We start from the raw sequence: 18572 nt of genomic DNA, 5'->3' as shown, positions 1-18572 counted from the left end.
TATTTAACAAGCACAAAAATATAAAGCCTCTTGATAATAGGCTGATGGGAAAGAGCATCAGTTACCGACAAACCCTAAAATCTTTTTGGGCATTGCATAACCTGTCACCACTTATAGTCTGCCTGAATTCACTTTACAATAGGTCACTTCTAATTTTATTTGCAGTGCTGGAAGTAGTGTAAAACAGCACTTGGTGCTATCCTTCCCAAACTTGTTATTCTCTTGAAGATCTTGCTCGCTTTGCCTCTTTTTCTGCAGAAATCTGTAATGCTCTGAAGTTACACAACAAAATAAATGCTGATTCAGATCTTTTCAAACAAGTTTGATGGTCTGAGCATCCCTCAAACACTTGGGGGTAAAAACAGCCCATTGTTCTGAATGGCAGCACATGCAGGATCAATGAATTTGAATTCCCGTCATTCCTATGAGTCATCCAGGCAATTTCCTGCTGAGAGGAATTCCTGGTTTTCATCTAGCATCTGGAAAAGTAATTTGACACTGTGCTGAGGCAGAGCTACTAGGACAGGTCAGTAGTTTTGCTTTCCCTAACCTTAAATGTATATGCTACCTGCAGTATTACTACACGTGTACATGTGTAAAAGGCGGGCGCTCACTTTCTCTGAAGACTGTGACTCATATTCTCCCATAAGTGATGCGATACAGAGGCATCATGAATTATTAATGAAGGCCTGCGGCGTCCCTCTGTCATAGCTCAGGAGGCAACTCTTGTCCCGACGACAGACACACAACTGCATCTATTTTTCATTTATTTTATTTTTTTTTGGGGGGGGGGGGGGGGGGGGGGTTAATACAGTCACAAAAGCTCAAATATGCATCTTTGCTATTTGGAAATAATAAATGCACAAACTGTGGACTAAATAAACAATTTCTTTGAGTCATCCTTTTTAGGAGAATTTGTTTGCAATTGAGAAAAACCATAACCACTCTGAGTAACAAGATTGATATAAAGATAACAGTGCGACAGACGCATTTGTTTCCAAACTTGCAATTTATTTTGTTTCCTGTATACAGAGAGTTCACATACTGGCAGACAAAACTCATAATTTAAAAGCTTTAATTCACAACAGATGTTAGAGAAACTTTTTTTTTACTTACCAAGCAGAAACCTGCTCGGTAACTGTTACCACTTGGCAGTTAGATAGTTCATATCATTCCTTCTAGTCTTTCATAATACGCTGTTCCCGTTGAAAAAGCAGGACAATGTCACACATTTGTTGTCTTTCCCAGAAATACGTCCTCCCCCCCCCTTTTTTCCATCAATTTTCACATTCTTTTACGTATCTGTTTATTTGACCCCAAATTTGGCATAGATTTTAATCTCTTTATGAGACCTCATGAGCATAAGATGGTTTTACTGTAAGTTACCTTTAGAGAAAAGCACAATTACCATCATGCCCCTGTGTTTTTCCCTATGGATCAAACACACGATGGTTCTTGGACTCTCTGACCCTTTTTCTCTTTTCATTTTTGTTTCAGAGAAACGAAACATGCTCTGCACACCATCTCCCCTCCTTAACATCTGTTTCTAAAAATAACTCTTTTTAGGGGAAAGGGGCCTTTAAAACATTTTTCCAAGAAGAGCACTGACTTTGAGAAACATGGACATAACTGTGTTTGAGCGCGACATCTAAAGTGCTGAGAAAAGGAGATGCTGATAATTAAGTTGCCGCCCACATGAACTCGTATATTTCACATTAAACAGAAACTTTTGTGGAAATCTGGCACCAAAAATAATGTAACTGTAAATTGTAATTTCCATCCATCCATCCATCTTCATCCGCTTTATCCGGGGCCGGGGCCGGATGAAAGTGTAATTGCTGAAAGCTGCTACAGACTGTCAGTCACACTAAATACATTCCAGCATAATTGCTACCTCGAATATTCTGCGATCGCCACACTGCTTTAGTGGCTTTAAAGATTATAATGTTCACATAAACATGAACCAAGGTGCATTGAACAGCTTATTCAAGTTGCAGTGTTTGGTTTTATTTATTATTTTGGATCTTACTGCTTAATCACACAGTGATCTGGTTACATTCTAAGTCATTTCTGAAGTTATCAAACAAGTTCACAAGGAAAATCCACTCTGTTGCCTCACTTTTCCATTTAAAACGTGTGATTTTATTATTTTCAGTTATATTCTTGCTTATTGGTAAATTCAAAAGTGGAATTTCTCATATGATGCAATGTCATAAAATTACACTGTGTCAGTGCAGGATATGACATATGCAGTGAGTCAAGCAGTAAAAAGTTTCTTTGCACCTTGGACGCTGCGATACCTTAAAGTCTGCATATATGTAAGGATATACACATGTTCGACAAAAAAATGACGAATGTCTCCAAGAGGTAAGAAAGTAATAAAATTACTTCATTATCACTCAAAGCAACTCATAGACTTTTCTCTAAATGATGAATGTGTCATCATCAACTTCTCCCTGTCTGATGCAGTACCACCAGCAGATTTGGGCGCATGATAAGGAGAGGTAACTGAGGGGGCGGATGCGGGGGGAATGGGGGGTCGGAGAGAGAGGTGAGTAAGAGATGAGTCAACAGCTCTGCAATATAAGATGTCCTGATGGAGCCTGACAGTGGCATACTCGCAGACACCAAACCGAGGTAAGGTCAACTCTCTGCTCCTCTTTGCACGGCTCATTCACCTTAATCTCACAGGGGCGAATGTCTTTGTTTCTAAGTCTGTGTCAACTATCAGACTTGTGGTTTCTCCATTCATGAGTGCAGCTTTCTGATTATATTCAATTTAAAATGTGTAGTGAAGGATGTCAGCGACAAAAGTTTTTATAGAGAAATTCTTGCTTATTAGTTACATGTGTTTTAACTGAAGTTAAAGTTTGAAGTTGTGTAAAGGAAACTTGTACTTTCTTTTACTGTTCTCAGGGAATTTTGGTAACATTTTGGAAAACTGGAGAGACTAATTGTGGGAGCCAAAATCAGTGATCTTTGTACCTGTTATACAGACAGAAATTCACAGGTGTCTCTATCACAAATATTTGCACCAAAGTGGCTGAGTAAATTACTGGCAGGAAGCATGTGTACAAACATCTGTAATGTGATTAGATATAGATAGGAACTCATCCAGTTTTGTTTTTAGTGAGATGATATAGTGAAATTGAAAGAAAGAAAAGGATTCTTTATCTCTAATCGTTTAATTTTCCATTCCTCTCCTAGGAACACCATCTTCTTTCTTTGTTCTTTACAACAGTGGAAATACACAACGCTATGGACTACGGTCTGGTGCTCCTGTTTTCTCTGTTTCAAGCTTTAAGCATGGGCACAGCAGCTCCTTTGCCAGTGGAAGTAGTGACAATGAAATCAAAAGTGAAGTGGATGGCTGAACAGCTGCTGGTTAGGCTGGACAAAGACATACAGGTAGCTATAGTTCTGTGTACAAAGACAGAATTTTTAGTGTTTGAAAGAGTCGATGTGTTATTAACCCTAATGCGTTCGCCTCCCAATTAAAGGTCCCAGTTAACTGGACTCTCAACCCACCTACTGATGATTTGGATGGAACTTCCTCCATAGTGACGGTCTTGAATGGTTACAACAGCCTGATCTCGGACACCTTTAACGGGGTCTCCCAGATCAAGTACGACATCTCTTCACTGACAGGCTACATTGATCCGTGGAGGCAGAGGCACTGCAGCCAACAGCGACCAAAGCCTGAAGTACCAGGGCCACTGCAAGAGCTACAGAGCCACAAAGAATTCATTCACACCGTGGGCATCGAGGCGCTCATGAGAGTAAAGGAGTTTCTAAATCGGCTGCTGAAGAACCTGGATCAGCTGGAGACTTGCTGAAGGATGTACATCAGGACCAGTATTTCCAAGCTATCGCCCTGATTGTTGGACAACATTTGTAAAGTCTCCATCAGCGATGCCTGACTTAACATTCTGAGTTGTCCACGTTGAAAACTTGATAATGTTTTGAACTGAAATTATTATTGAACAGGCACTTATTTATATACACTGTGTATTTATTTATATATGGTAATTAGAAGATATGTATTTTGTAAAATAATGGTTTTTTTTTACCACAGCAACACAAATGTTTCAGGAGAAATTTTAAATGACACAAAAGTAAATCAGCTGTTTACAAGGTTTGTACTATGACACTGCTGTTGTGTCAACAAAGAGCTCTGAGTGAAGAATGTGTTTCCCATTAAGCCAGTCATCAAGCTGACTCAGCAGTGTAGCATTAAAACTGGAGGATATGTCATCCTTGGAAATTCCTGACAACCATCCTGAAACTTGCCAAGAAAGCCGCATGATGTTTGCATGAGAGCTGGAAGAATTGGGGAGGAGAAACTTTACTTCAGTGCAATATCACATCTTCCAAAAATGTCTATTTATATCCACGGATGACACGTTATTTTGCTGTGCAGCTGGCACTATTTTTGTTGCAATAAAATATCAATACATTTTTTAACAAACTGATTTTTGGTGTTGTGTGAAGTTCTCTCACTTTTGTCTAGTGGATTTAAGATGAAATCAGAATAATCAGGATGAAGTGAAAAAGGCACGTACAGCAGGTTAATGTATAATTTCATCGTGGGTGTTCATCTCTTGCTACACTTGTACAGTCAGGGGACATGAGTGGGAAGTGTTTTCCCAGAGCTATCGGCTTATGATTAACTGCTGATAAAAACTAACACGAGAAAAGCGAGCGTAAGGAAAACCATCGTAAGACACTAATAAATCTTTCAACAAGACAAATGTGAGTCGCAACAAAATACAACGCTTTATTTTCTCCTTAAAATCCAGGTACATGTACAAAAATGTATCCTTACATAGGTTTACTTCGCTGGTTAAAAGAGTAAACAAACAGACAGAATGAATGAGGTTCGGCATGTGGGCATCAAGCTGTACAGTTTACTTTCAGTTTGACACAAAACCAACTTCTAGGAAAATCTGTTGTACTCTCAAACCTCACACAGAATGCCAAATATAGAGTTCCTGTTTTTCGGAACTTAACCTGACATACACACACACACACAGACACACACACATTCTCACATGTACACAAAAACGCACAGTTAACTATCGAACCATTTACTTCTTTTGATGCTGGCGCCACTGTTGCCCATCAGTTTCTTCTTGTACTGCTCCACCAGGCTCTCAAAGCGGTCTCCGTGCTTTTGCTTGAAATGCTTCTTATCCGTTTTAACCTTCTGAAAAGACACAAAACAACATGTCATGTGGTGTTACAGGACAATAAAACAAGCAGCTTATTATTTTATAAACAACAAAAAAAAAAACAGTTTAGGAGTACTGCTGACAGACCGCATGAGTAATGTAACTGCAGTGTACTAACTAACAGTTAGTAACACTTATATAGTGTGACTACTCCAAGTCAGGGATATCAAACATAACACGGGGCCGTAATCAGCCAAGCAAAGACTCCAATCTGCCCCACTAGACGTCTTTAGAAAATGTGAAGGAGGACATAAATTTTTGGATCTTTAACTGTATTATTATCCTACTGATTAAGACCACCACCACAGCCATTCATATACACCAAAGAAAATTTGTTTGTTTTTTTCAATTATGTACAACAGAAATTTATTTTACACATACACTGTACAAATGAACAGAATCTTTCTGCTTTATAATCACAGAAAACTGGGTATTCAGCTGTCAGGACCTTTTCTCTAATTTTCCAAAATAATATTATATAAAAATAAATATAAAAATACTGCAATGCAAGCTGTTATCAGAGACTGTACTGACAAAAATGAATACATGAAACAGTAAGCTTCTATCAACATTAACCAACACAAAGACGAAGGTAGAGGAAAAGTTTGATTTCTTGCAAATACCGATCGTTAACACTTTGTCACTTAAATCATTTTAAATTTTGATGTTTTAATCTTTCTTTTAACTGACAGTGATATTAGCTCCCTGACATTCATGTGTTTGCACAATTTGCAGTAATGCAGAGAGAGAGAGACAGAATATCAACCAAAAATCCACCAAAAAAAGACTATGAATCAAGTGAATCAAGTATTAGATCTCCAAGCAAAACATGAATAAGTACTTGGTAGAGAAATCCTTGTTCGTAATGAAAGCCATAAGACATTTCTTGTTGGTCTCTAAGTTTCTACACATTTTTGGAGGCATCTTAGCCCACACCTCTTTACAGAAACTCTCTAAACCCTTCAGATTTCCTGGCTGCCGCTTTTCAAATCGAAACTTAAAATTCCCTCCACACATTTTCTATTAGACTGACATCTGGCCACAGCACTCACTCCCAAGACTTCTCTGAATCATTTTATATCACTGAAAAACGTAAGACGGACCAGTACATGAGCAAGGGGATGTTGAGCAAGGGGATGTTGTGTGCACTGCAAGATTTCTAGACATTATGTGCGTTACCAGTTGCTTTGTACACATAGTTGAGATGAGGAGAATGTAATTGACTGACTCATTGTAATCTGGCTGAGTTAATGCGAGTTGCACACAATGACATGCAAATCAATTTATAACATTTATGTAGTGCATTTCAGGTTTATTGCAATTTTTGTGCAATATCTCTAAAATTAGAAACATCCTGTCTCAGAGTGAAATGAAAAACGTGGCAGGACTACTGTAATTCCTTATCAGAATGTCCTAAAAATGTCCCAGATATGCCTTCAGTCGATCAATGCTGCATTTGGACAGGAACAAGAAAAAGAGAGCATACAGTGGGGCAAAAAAGTATTTAGTCAGCCACCGATTGTGCAAGTTCCCCCACTTAAAATGATGACAGAGGTCAGTAATTTTCACCAGAGGTACACTTCAACTGTGAGAGACAGAATGTGAAAGAAAAAAATCCATGAATTCACATGGTAGGATTTGTAAAGAATTTATTCATAAATCAGGGTGGAAAATAAGTATTTGGTCACCTCAAACAAGGAAAATCTCTGGCTCTCACAGACCTGTAACGTCTTCTGTAAGAAGCTTTTCTGTCCCCCACTCGTTACCTGTATGAATGGCACCTGTTTGAACTCATCATCTGTATAAAAGACACCTGTCCACAGCCTCAAACAGTCAGACTCCAAACTCCGCCATGGCCAAGACCAAAGAGCTTTCGAAGGACACCAGGAAAAGTATTGTAGACCTGCACCAGACTGGGAAGAGTGAATCTACAATAGGCAAGCAGCTTGGTGTGAAAAAATCAACTGTGGGAGCAATCATCAGAAAATGGAAGACATACAAGACCACTGATAATCTCCCTCGATCTGGGGCTCCACGCAAGATCTCATCCCGTGGGGTCAAAATGATCATGAGAACGGTGAGCAAAGATCCCAGAACCACACGGGGGGACCTGGTGAATGACCTGCAGAGAGCTGGGACCAAAGTAACAAAGGTCACCATCAGTAACACACTACAACAGCAGGGAATCAAATCCCGCAGTGCCAGACGTGTTCCGCTGCTGAAGCCAGTGCATGTCCAGGTAGGGCTGCTCGATTATGGCAAAAATGATAATCACGATTATTTTCACTAAAATTGAGATCTCGATTATTTGACGATATTTATTTAACCCTTTAAGACCTACCATAGAACCAAGTCCGCCAGAGCTTATATAATTTTTTTACATGTTGTAGTGCCATTTGTGGGAGCATTTCAAGTTGCTATACAACTGTTATAGCCCATATTTTAATAATATGTATGCATTAAGTCCATAGTAACTACATTAATTGCAAAAAAGTGCAATAAACTACAAAAAAATTGAAAATCGTTTTTGTTTTTTTTACATATATTTCTACTTGGAGAAATTTAAGAGGTTTATCCCTCAAAACTTTAAATACAAAAAAGTTGCAAAAAATAGTTTACAACAACAGGAAATTTATTTTGAGTGTCTTCATAGTTTTATTTTGGAGATACACCAATTTTTATATACTGCAGGAAAAACGAAAAAACAATCCTATGATGCAAATTTGCAAAGAAAACAGCATGCGCATCAAAATAAACTATTTCCAGCAGTGCAATTCGAGTTCTAAGCATCCCAGAAACTATTCAGAAAAGTCAAACATGACCAGTATAGGTTTTTAAGGCCTACAAGTAAAAAACTACATTTTCCGCGAAAATGACGTCACTTCCGGTTTCGGGCAGGAAATGGCGGACATGCGATCGTTCGTGCTGACGTCTGTTTCACTGTGGGAAGTCTTACGAACAGCTGATCGGATCGGCAAAGCGTGTTTCTGGAATATTATGTTTTTGTTCCTGCAAGCACTTTTTATGCAATTTTTGCAAAGCTTTATGTGGAAGGAAACCGTGACCGAGGACAAGCTGATGGCATAAGATGTAAGTTTCATATGCAAAAAAAATTATTGCGCTAGCTTACATGGTTCAGGTTCTACAGGGATTTAAAAATAGTTATGCAAAACGGAGCATGCTGCTTTGACCGGCTTTAAAGGGTTAACAATGACTTTAAAAAATAATATAAAATAGTGTGCAACACCACTGAAGTTTTTTTTTTTTAAACTCTCTTTTCAACCAGCGGCAGTCACTCTCCTCTCCAAATAACTTCTGCTTAGCTTTCCGAGCTTCCCTCGGGTCCTCTTAATCAGCGGTCTCCAACCTTTTTTGCGCCACGGACCGGTTTATGCCCGACAATATTTTCACGGACCGGCCTTTAAGGTGTCGCGGATAAATGAGGGAGGGGCTAATAATCGGCTCAGTCATTTTTAATGATCGTTGAAAGCCCAGATCGTAATCGTGATTAAAATTCGATTAATTGAGCAGCCCTATGTCCAGGCCCGTCTGAAGTTTGCCAGAGAGCACATGGATGATACAGCAGAGGATTGGGAGAATGTCATGTGGTCAGATGAAACCAAAGTAGAACTTTTTGGTATAAACTCAACTCGTCGTGTTTGGAGGAAGAAGAATACTGAGTTGCATCCCAAGAACACCATACCTACTGTGAAGCATGGGGGTGGAAACATCATGCTATGGGGCTGTTTTTCTGCCAAGGGGACAGGACGACTGATCCGTGTTAAGGACAGAATGAATGGGGCCATGTATCGTGAGATTTTGAGCCAAAACCTCCTTCCATCAGTGAGAACTTTGAAGATGAAACGAGGCTGGGTCTTCCAACATGACAATGATCCAAAACACACCGCCCGGGCAACAAAGGAGTGGCTCCGTAAGAAGCATTTGAAAGTCCTGGAGTGGCCTAGCCAGTCTCCAGACCTCAACCCCATAGAAAATCTGTGGCGGGAGTTGAAAGTCCGTGTTGCTCGGCGACAGCCCCAAAACATCACTGCTCTCGAGAAGATCTGCATGGAGGAATGGGCCAAAATACCAGCTACTGTGTGTGCAAACCTGGTAAAGACCTATAGTAAACGTTTGATCTCTGTTATTGCCAACAAAGGTTATGTTACAAAGTATTGAGTTGTATTTTTGTTATTGACCAAATACTTATTTTCCACCCTGATTTACGAATAAATTCTTTACAAATCCTACCATGTGGATTCATGGATTTTTTTTTCACATTCTGTGTCTCACAGTTGAAGTGTACCTCTGGTGCAAATTACTGACCTCTGTCATCATTTTAAGCGGGGGAACTTGCACAATCGGTGGCTGACTAAATACTTTTTTGCCCCACTGTACTTCTCCCATACTGGCTTCTCTTCATTGGCTCTCTGTTAAATTCACTGAATCAATCACATTTAAAGTCCTTCTTCTCACATACAAGGTCTTGAATAATAAGGACCTTATAGTGCTGCACCATCTCAATAGGGCACTTTGCTTACTGGAGGTTCCAAGAGTATTTCAAAGTAAAATGGAAAGCAGCTCCCGGTTTGGATTCAGGAGACAGACGCGCTCTCTACTCTTAAATTAGGCTTAAAACTTTCCTTTTTGATAAAGCATATAGTTAGGGCAGAATCAGGTGACCCTGAATCCTCCCTTACAGTCCAACCAGCCAAGGCTGTTGGGGTGCTTCCCATAATGCACTGAGCATTGCAACTTCATACACCTCTTTCCACTCTCCATTAGCCCTTTTCCACTAGTACCTAGTCCTTTCTGTTCAACTCAGTTTTTATGGTAGCAGTACCTGGTGCCAGGTACTTTTTTGTTACCTGCTCGCTTGTGTTCAAAGCTGAGTCCATCTGAAAATCTGACCTCAACAGACCACATGCCACCGATTGGCCAGTCAATGGCATCACTTGATGATAGTGGTGCAACGGATCAAAAATCTCACGGTTCGGATCACGGTTTTACGTCACGGATCGGATCAATTTTCGGATCAGCAAAAAAAGAAAAAAGACAAAAATTTAACATTTGCTTATTTACTCACTGAAGTATTTTTTGCCTATTAAAAACATTCAACTCAAGACTCATTCCACGCAATTATTAAAAAAAAATTATGGTTCACTATATGGCAGTATAGGGCTTTGTATCTACCACTCAATTCAATTCAATTTTATTTATAAAGCGCCAAATCACAAAAACAATTGCCTCAAGGCGCTTTATATTGTAAGGTAGACCCTACAATAATACATACCGGTCATTATCTCGCACTCCGCTGTGATATAATGAGCTGTCACGTAGCTTTCCGTTGTCCTGGAGGTCCATCCATTTGTAGTAGTTAGGGCAACAGAAGATGCCTGGGACAGTTCAGCCATAACTTTGGCTTAGAATGATCTTGCCACTAAAGTGGACGCGCAACGGGATATCATAGCGTGGCTCAAGCACATTCATCACCCCTTGTTTTGCACAAAGGAATACGGCCTCCAGTCTGCAGCTAAACACCCCAATAGCTTTTGTAATAGCTTTAGCTTGGACCGCTAGCGCTGGCCATAACTATCTCTTGACAGACCCACCACGCGCACCATACACATACTCACGCACGCAGAACCTTGGAGTGGGATCGGTTCGAATTACGGATCAACTGTGATCCGTTGCACCACTACTTGATGACTAATTAGAGCGACTCCTTCACAAACATCAAAACTGTAATTTTTCAAACCCAGCAACAAGAGAAAGACCTACACAAAACCAACACCATTAGCCCGAGTCTGACAAAAGGGCATAGACGGAGCAGCAAGTATATCATCCCCTCGACAAATTTTCACTTGCATCAGCTCTACTAAATACACTGCAAGAAACACATTTTGAGTTAAGCGTCTTCTCTACCTTCAAATTTCTTCAGGTTTAAGAACTTTTTAAGTGTAAAAAGTGCAGTAAAATGGCCTAAATACCTACGGCTTTGGTGTTTTAAAATTAAGAATGACTACTTTAAGTATTCTGCCATCAATCCGTAGGTGCTATTTACTCTACAATGTTTTGTGACTATTACTCAAGATTACAAATAAACAAATGTAACACCAAATTTGCAAACCTGGTTTCTGGGCTGTGTGGGCTTCTCAATCTGTCGCTTCGGTCGCTCCTTCCTGGTTGATCCAGGCTTGGCTTTCTTAGGCGGGGGGGCTTTCTGCTGCTTTCTCTTGTCACGCGATCTGCAAAGGATGAAAGTTCCCATTGTGGAGTGACGGTCAGTATGTCCTTCTAGTTTTTAATTTGTGAAATTGGGCACATACACCTAAAATATTTGTGTTATAGCCTTTGTTTTCAGAAGTACAAAGTGACCGGTGAGGAAAAGACAGGCAACTACTTAAAGTAGTAAAAAACAACACCTGATCTTTGGTCCCTGATGGGAAGGCAAAGGCAGCACTTTCTTTCGTTTCTTCCCATTCTGCAAATCTACGTGTTCAACCTCAGGTGTGGTCTGGAAGCCTGAAAAGTGTTGGTCTTGTTTCTGGCCTTCAGGGACACCTGATAAATATAGAAAAATGCACAGATGGAGTATTTAAAGAAGAAAAAAATAAAAAGTAAACTTGACAGTATTAAATATAAGAAAGCACATTTATGTATCAGAGCAGCTGTTTTCAATCACGCACCAAAAGCTGTGATACTTGTGACACGCCCCTCTAATAAACTGTCATATCCAGTGATCAAATAATACTAAATGATAACAAAAATAATCTTTTCTTACTTTTTTCCTCTGCCGTTTTCTTCAGTGAGGATTGTGCTTTATTCCCACCTTTCCCTGGTCCTTTTCCATCTCCGGCTGTTTGGGACTTGGGTTTCACTCCTCCTTTGTTAGCCTGATATTTTAAAAACTCCTGCAAAAATAAACACACGCTTACTTCCTATTAAAAAGCTCTCTTCTTGTTTTTAGAATTTCCAAAGATACTTTAAGCTGAAACTAACACGCAGATCAGTACAAACGTACCTTGCTTTTCTGTTGCCGCATTTCTTTTATTTTGAGTTTTCTTAAATCCTCCAGGGAGAACTCAACAATGGGTCTCTGCAAAATGACACAAAAAACACTTATGCCTGACTAATCTGAGACTGCTTGTGGGCCAGGAAAAGAAATATGAAAACAGAATTTGGTGCATAAAATGAAAAAATTAACCACAATGCAAAGAGGAAAATAGGCTAAAATAGTGCCGCTTCTCAAACCCTCTGCCACTGATTTTGGCACTTCTGTACCTTTTGTGAGCCAAAGATGTAAGGGTTGTTGTTAAGGTAGCGAAGCGTGGCGAGAGCATGTTCGTGATCCTGGAACTGAACAAAGCCATAGCCTAACGATTGTCCCATCACTTGACCCTTCTCGGGCTTCTTGTCATAGATGACCCGGCACTAAAAAGAGAAACAGTTGGTTTCACACACGCATGAGAAAAGAAATTACCACAACACCCCCTGCTGGGCACAAAATTTTTTTTCCTTACAAAACTGTGACAAAATAACAATCTACGTCAAGCCCAATGGTGTAGTCTCACCTCTGTGATGCGAACTCCCTTTACTCCTTTCACAGCTTGAAGGCAGAGTGATTTGAGTTTTTTGCTGTCCACTGACTTCGGCAGGTTGTGCACACACAGGCGAGTCTTTGACACAAACACGTTTATGTCCCGAAGCTTGGTCCTCTTTATTTCTTCAAACTAAGAAACAAAAAAAGGCAACAGCAAATAATGACTCAAAATAGAAGCAATTAGAAAGAGCAAGTGAAAGATTCATTATTATACAACAGAAATCATCCTGCGAGTGGAACTGTTTATCAAAAATGTACTTACTCTGGTTCTTTTGACCATGTCTGTCTCAGGTACACCCTCAGCAGCTTTGGTTCCTGGACGAATCACTGAAAGTTGAGGTGAAAGACAATAACATTCAAAAGCAATTTAGCTACATGGAGCCAGTGCAAATTCCTTTCATGCCCTCTAAAGCCTCCTTTGGGCTGTCCCACAGGAAAGATAACAAGCTGAAGAAAACACTGTGATGATGTCTTTCGCTGTAGCTTCAAAACAATAGTTCGACAACACAGTTCATCAATCAAGAATATCCATCTATCCATTCTCTTTTTGCTTATCCAGCAGTTCGACCCACAACAACACTCTCATCATCAAGTTTGCTGATGACACCACAGTAGTCGGACTCATCTCGAAGGGAGACGAGGCAGAGTACAGAGAGGAAGTCCTGAAGCTGGCAGCATGGTGTTCAGAAAACAACCTGGCACTGAACACTAAGAAAACCAAAGAGCTCATTGTTGACTTCAGGAGACACAGCACCGACTTGGCCCTCCTCTACATCAATGGGGAGTGTGTGGAGAGGGTCCACACTTTCCGGTTCCTTGGTGTCCTCATCTCTGCTGACATCTCCTGGACAGGAAACATCTCAGCAGTCATCAAGAAGGCCCAACAGCGGCTGCACTTCCTGAGAGTCCTCAGGAAGTACAAGCTGAACTCCAACCTGCTGCTGACCTTCTACCGCTCGTCCATTGAGAGCCTGCTAACCTACTGCATCACAGTATGGTACGGCAGCTGCACCAAAGCAGATAGAGTGAGGCTTCAGGGTGTGGTCAAGACAGCACAAAAGATCATCGGCTGCCCTCTCCCCTCCCTGATGGACATTTATTCCTCCCGCTGCCTCACCAGAGCAGCAAACATTATCAAGGACAGCTCCCACCCTGGCTTCAACATGTTCAGCCTGCTTCCCTCAGGGAAGCGCTACAGGTGCATCAACACAAAAACCCACAGACTCAAAAACAGTTTCTTCCCCAAAGCGATAACCACCCTGAACTCACACATGCACAGATAACACAGCCCCCCACTTCCCACTTCCTCTATGGACCACCACTGTGCAATACCAATTCTATGTGCAACAACTCAACTGTATATACATAACACTATTTATTACATATTACTTACGGCTTGTATATTGTACATTATACATATATATATATATATATATATATATATATATATATATATATATATATATATATATATATATATATATATAATGTTTTTCCCTATGTTAATACTGTCCATATGTACATAGCGCTGCAGAACTGTACACCCCCCCCCCCAGCATGTTTACACTGAGTAGAAGATGCTCTGTATCTCACTGTACAACTGTATAGTGACAATAAAGGCATTCTATTCTCTATTCTATTCTATTCCAGGGGTGGGGCCTCCCAGCTACCATAAGGCGAGAGGCGGGGTGCATGGTACAGGTCGCCAGACCTCTTGTTTTTTTGTAACTTTGTGTGCTGCACCACAATTGTCGCAGCTGGGTTGAAGACATGACTGTACAATTGTGCCAATTTTTACCTCCACTTTAATGATCCTGCACACAAGCTCAGAGACATACTGACACACAGAGGGAGATGCTGCAACTGTTTGAAAACTTCAGAGTTTGTACCTGCACATGTGATGTGACAATAAAAAGTGATTTGATTTGAGTTTGTGGAAAGAACCCTTGATTTCCTGTTTTGACTTATAACTGAGTGGCAACACCCATCGTTTAGGAGAACACTGCAGCAGCTTCTTGCACCTTAACTGCAGGTATAAATGACTGCATCTAGGTGATGACACCGCGGCAGTAAGTAAAGCGACCACTGCGAAGGGTTTATGGGCACTTTGACACAGCAAGACAGAAGCATTCACACTCAATGACCAGTTAACCTCACCACCATTCAGTGCGTGTCTTTGGCCCCGGCCAGGCGCTGATTTTGAATCCAGGTCCGTCTTGCTGTGAGACAACAGTGCTAACCACCGTGCTGCACTAGGCACCAAAAACAACCTGGACCAAAATTCAAACCTGCTGCTAAAACCTACACTTCAGGTGCATCAGAAATGTGGTTTCAGTGATTTGAATGAGGCATGGTTGTTAGAGCCAGATGGGCTAGTCTGTATGTTTCACAAACTGCTGCTCTAGCACCTTTGGGATGTGGTGGAACAGGAGATTCCCATCATGGATGTGAAACTGACAAATCTGCATAACGGCGTGATGCTATCATGTCAATATGAAACAAAATTTCTGAGAAATGTTTCCAGCACTTTGTTGAATCTGTGCCATGAAGAATTAAAGCAGTTCCAAAGGCAAAAGGAGGTCCAACCTGGTACTAGCAAAGTCTAACTAATGAAGTGGCCACATAGCATATAGCTGCACATAAGATAAATGATTACTCACATCCCTCTCTGGCCAGGTACAGGTTCCTCGTGCCCGTTTCGACCTTCTTTTTATCGACCTTCAGCTTCACGGCATCTTCTCTGCTCACTGCTGCAACAATCATCAGCTTTCTGCCATGTATACGGATACCACCATCCTGCATCAAACATACAAATGTTTGCAAGGCTTGTCTACAACAAGGGTTATTACACAAAAGAGACTCGAGTGACGCTATAAAAGGGTGAATACACAAGAAATTTGTAATAACAGTGTTCAAACATCAATTGGACAAGTGACAGATTAGTAAAAATATTTTGCTTCAAACTAATAACCTTTAAATTACCCTCCATGTAGCTTGACAAAAAATTATTAGAAAAATTATTTATTAGTAGTTACTATCAGTTAATATGTTGAATAAAAATACATAGATATACACTGGCCACTCAGAGCTATCAATGTGTTGTGCCAATTCTGCCCATGCTGTTTCCACATTCCAATTTAAAAACATCAACATTAAAAGGCCAAATTCCCAAGAAGTGGCTCCATCTAAACAGCGTGTGATTGCACAATAAGTCAAACATCATGTACATTACACTTGATTATATATTACCTCTGCCTCCTCCTGTGATGCAGCTATGCATTTATCTGCAGCCTCTTTAGTCTTAAACTGAGCAAAGGCACAACCTGCCAACAATAACACAGAAGAGTAAGTGAACTGGTTCTCTCCAAACAGCTAATAGACACAAGTGTTTCACTTAAGGACTTTCGAGGACTGTCAACTGACCTTTTGAATGTTCTGTATCTGGGTGGAGAACAATCTTTATGTAGTTAAGTTCTCCAAACTGAAGGAGAACTTCCTCCAAGTCTTCTTCCTCCGTGTCAAATGACAGGTTCCTAAATTGGTTTAAATGTAGGTGTTTAAAAAAAACAAAAGAAACGGGTCTCAGTAAAATAAACTGAAAAATAAACCAAACCTGGCTCAGGACTGAGTAGGAGGAAAAATCACTGACCTGATGAAAACCGTTCTGCCCTCTTTCACATCTGAAGGAAGCTGTTTTTTCGAGGTCTTTTTCTCAGCTACGGATAAAAGCCAAATACAGAATGTATGAAAACAACTTCAAAGGAAAGGAAATATTAAATATGTTATTTATACTATCCATACCTAATTTATCTTCTTCATCCTCTTCATCCATACTGCCATCATCATGATCTGAATCAAGGCTTTCTCCATCCTCATCAACATCATCACCCTCCTCTTCCCCATCATCATCATCCTCTTCCTCCTCATCTTTTTCATCATCAGAATCACTCACTTCACTGCTTTGTTCACTCCCATCTTCATCACCTGATTCGAATTCCTCTGTATGCTTCACAGCTGATTCTGAACTGACACTGTGGACAGATGTGGAGCAAAAATAACCAGTGTAGTCAATCACCTTTTAACACTCATGGCATATAAACAGAGGAATGCATGTTTGAGGTTCATACTTTTTCTTCTCAGGTGGAGCTTTCTTCTTTTCTTCATCCTCATCATCCATGTCACTGTCAGTGTTAGCATTTGCTTCTTCTGGATTTGTACTGGCTATGAAGAAAAAAAAATTGTGTTAATGACAACAAGCTTTATATCTTTCTGGAACTAGAGCACACAAAGTATTTTTGTCATTTAACTACCTGAATTTGAGGACTGCTGTGTAGTAACAAACTTGTCCTTTGGTACAGCCCAGTCAATTGCTACAGGTCGGCCTGGAGATTAAATGCCAACATTTTAAAAAAAAAGAAATGTCAAAGTAACAATGTAACAAGTCATAATGAGCTTTTTTTAAGCACACAACTCAACGGTCTCACTCATTTACCTTTTATCTCCTTCAAGTTCATAGCATTAAGTGCTTTTGATGCCTCTGGCACTTTTTTAAACAGGACAAATGCAAATCCACGCATCTTTCCATCTATGAAAAAGCATAAAAATCAACCTCATAACGAATCAATCCACTCCAAAGTCTGGCAATACTTCAACATGCTCACTTATGTATACATCTGCTAAGAAACATATGTATTTACCAGGTTTGAGGGGGATTTTGACCTCAATAACCGTCCCAAACTTTGCAAATACTTCTTTCAAATGATCCTCTGTGCACTGTAACACATGGTGTGTGTTAGCAAAGGTTTCTGTCAGTGTGCTCTGAGCTGTTACATTTAGTAATCATGAAACATACTGTACCTTAAAGCTGAGATTCCTTATAATAAGTCTTGCTTTCAGTAGCTTTTTCTTGGAGCCTTTCTGCTGATTCTCCTTTGGAGCAGTGACTGCCTCTGTAGGTGCTAAATGACATAAGTGCAAGGTTACCATGGAGACACAGGACTCTCCTAATTGCCCGTTTTGGAACATGTCTTCATACGAACCTTTCTTGTTTTTGTCTTTGTCTTTGATTTTACTCTTGGCGACTGTCAGGGACAGCTTCTGCCCGTCGTATTCTTTAATTTCTTTTAAGGCTCGTTGTGCATCTTCCTCCATGGAATATGTGACAAAACCAAACCCTCGACATTTTTCTGTCTCTGGTTGAAAAATAAATAGACACCACCAATATCTGTTATGTACATAAATATGTTTATGTTTGCAGTTTTAATTTAATTCTACTTTCGTACGACTTTTTCCATTATTATTGTATGGTTCTTTCGAATACACGACAGTACCTTTATCTCTGACCACGAAGCATTTCTTTACCGGACCAATTTCTGAGAATATTTCTTCGAGTCGCTCATTAGAAGCTGAATCTGGTAGAGAACCAACAAATATGGTGTGCGCCGCCATGGCTAACTGCTAACTTTACGGCGTGTGCACCAACTCAAAAAGTGAAATGCAGTTTAATACAAATCCACTACAGGAAGCTAATGTCTAAGTTCTCGATAACACGTTTATCAGAGGCATGAATACACGCCACAGAACTGTTTAACTTGGACGTCGTTAGCCACGGGACTAAGTCGCATGTTTACATGTGGAAGCAGCCATCTTTGAAAAAGAACAGAAGGGCATTCGTCACGTGCGCCACCTATCGTCCAGGAGGTTTCAATGTAGGAATAATATCTAAATTTAAATAAGCT

General features: G+C 40.2%; 2 protein-coding genes across 2 annotated transcripts; one reads left to right on the top strand and one right to left on the bottom strand.

Annotated features, from left to right (window-relative positions):
• Positions 1 to 2623: 2623 nt before the first annotated feature.
• Positions 2624 to 4472, top strand: lepa (leptin a). The gene is made up of 3 exons (XM_085281091.1): positions 2624 to 2637; positions 3208 to 3408; positions 3501 to 4472. Exons 2-3 carry the CDS (start codon positions 3259 to 3261, stop codon positions 3834 to 3836), a joined length of 486 nt encoding a protein of 161 aa, XP_085137217.1. The 5' UTR covers positions 2624 to 2637; positions 3208 to 3258; the 3' UTR covers positions 3837 to 4472.
• Positions 4473 to 4751: 279 nt separating this feature from the next.
• Positions 4752 to 18495, bottom strand: rbm28 (RNA binding motif protein 28). The gene is made up of 20 exons (XM_085282005.1): positions 18165 to 18495; positions 17874 to 18026; positions 17692 to 17792; positions 17532 to 17607; positions 17327 to 17419; positions 17145 to 17216; positions 16962 to 17055; positions 16636 to 16865; positions 16484 to 16550; positions 16258 to 16367; positions 16084 to 16157; positions 15495 to 15630; positions 13097 to 13161; positions 12806 to 12964; positions 12516 to 12665; positions 12256 to 12330; positions 12016 to 12145; positions 11657 to 11795; positions 11362 to 11479; positions 4752 to 5206 (listed from the first exon to the last, which is right to left on the bottom strand). The coding sequence occupies exons 1-20, from the start codon at positions 18280 to 18282 to the stop codon at positions 5072 to 5074; spliced, it is 2295 nt and encodes a 764-aa protein (XP_085138131.1). The 5' UTR covers positions 18283 to 18495; the 3' UTR covers positions 4752 to 5071.
• Between the last annotated feature and the right edge of the window lie 77 nt (positions 18496 to 18572).

This window comes from Mchenga conophoros, linkage group LG7, assembly GCF_057382185.1.
Source record: "Mchenga conophoros isolate Kocher_MC1m ecotype Shallow Benthic linkage group LG7, M_conophoros_male_GT1.1, whole genome shotgun sequence".
In the NCBI taxonomy this organism is placed as follows: domain Eukaryota; kingdom Metazoa; phylum Chordata; class Actinopteri; order Cichliformes; family Cichlidae; genus Mchenga; species Mchenga conophoros.
The sequence above is the reverse complement of the archived record's forward strand: the minus strand, read 5'-3'. Positions and strand labels throughout refer to the sequence as shown.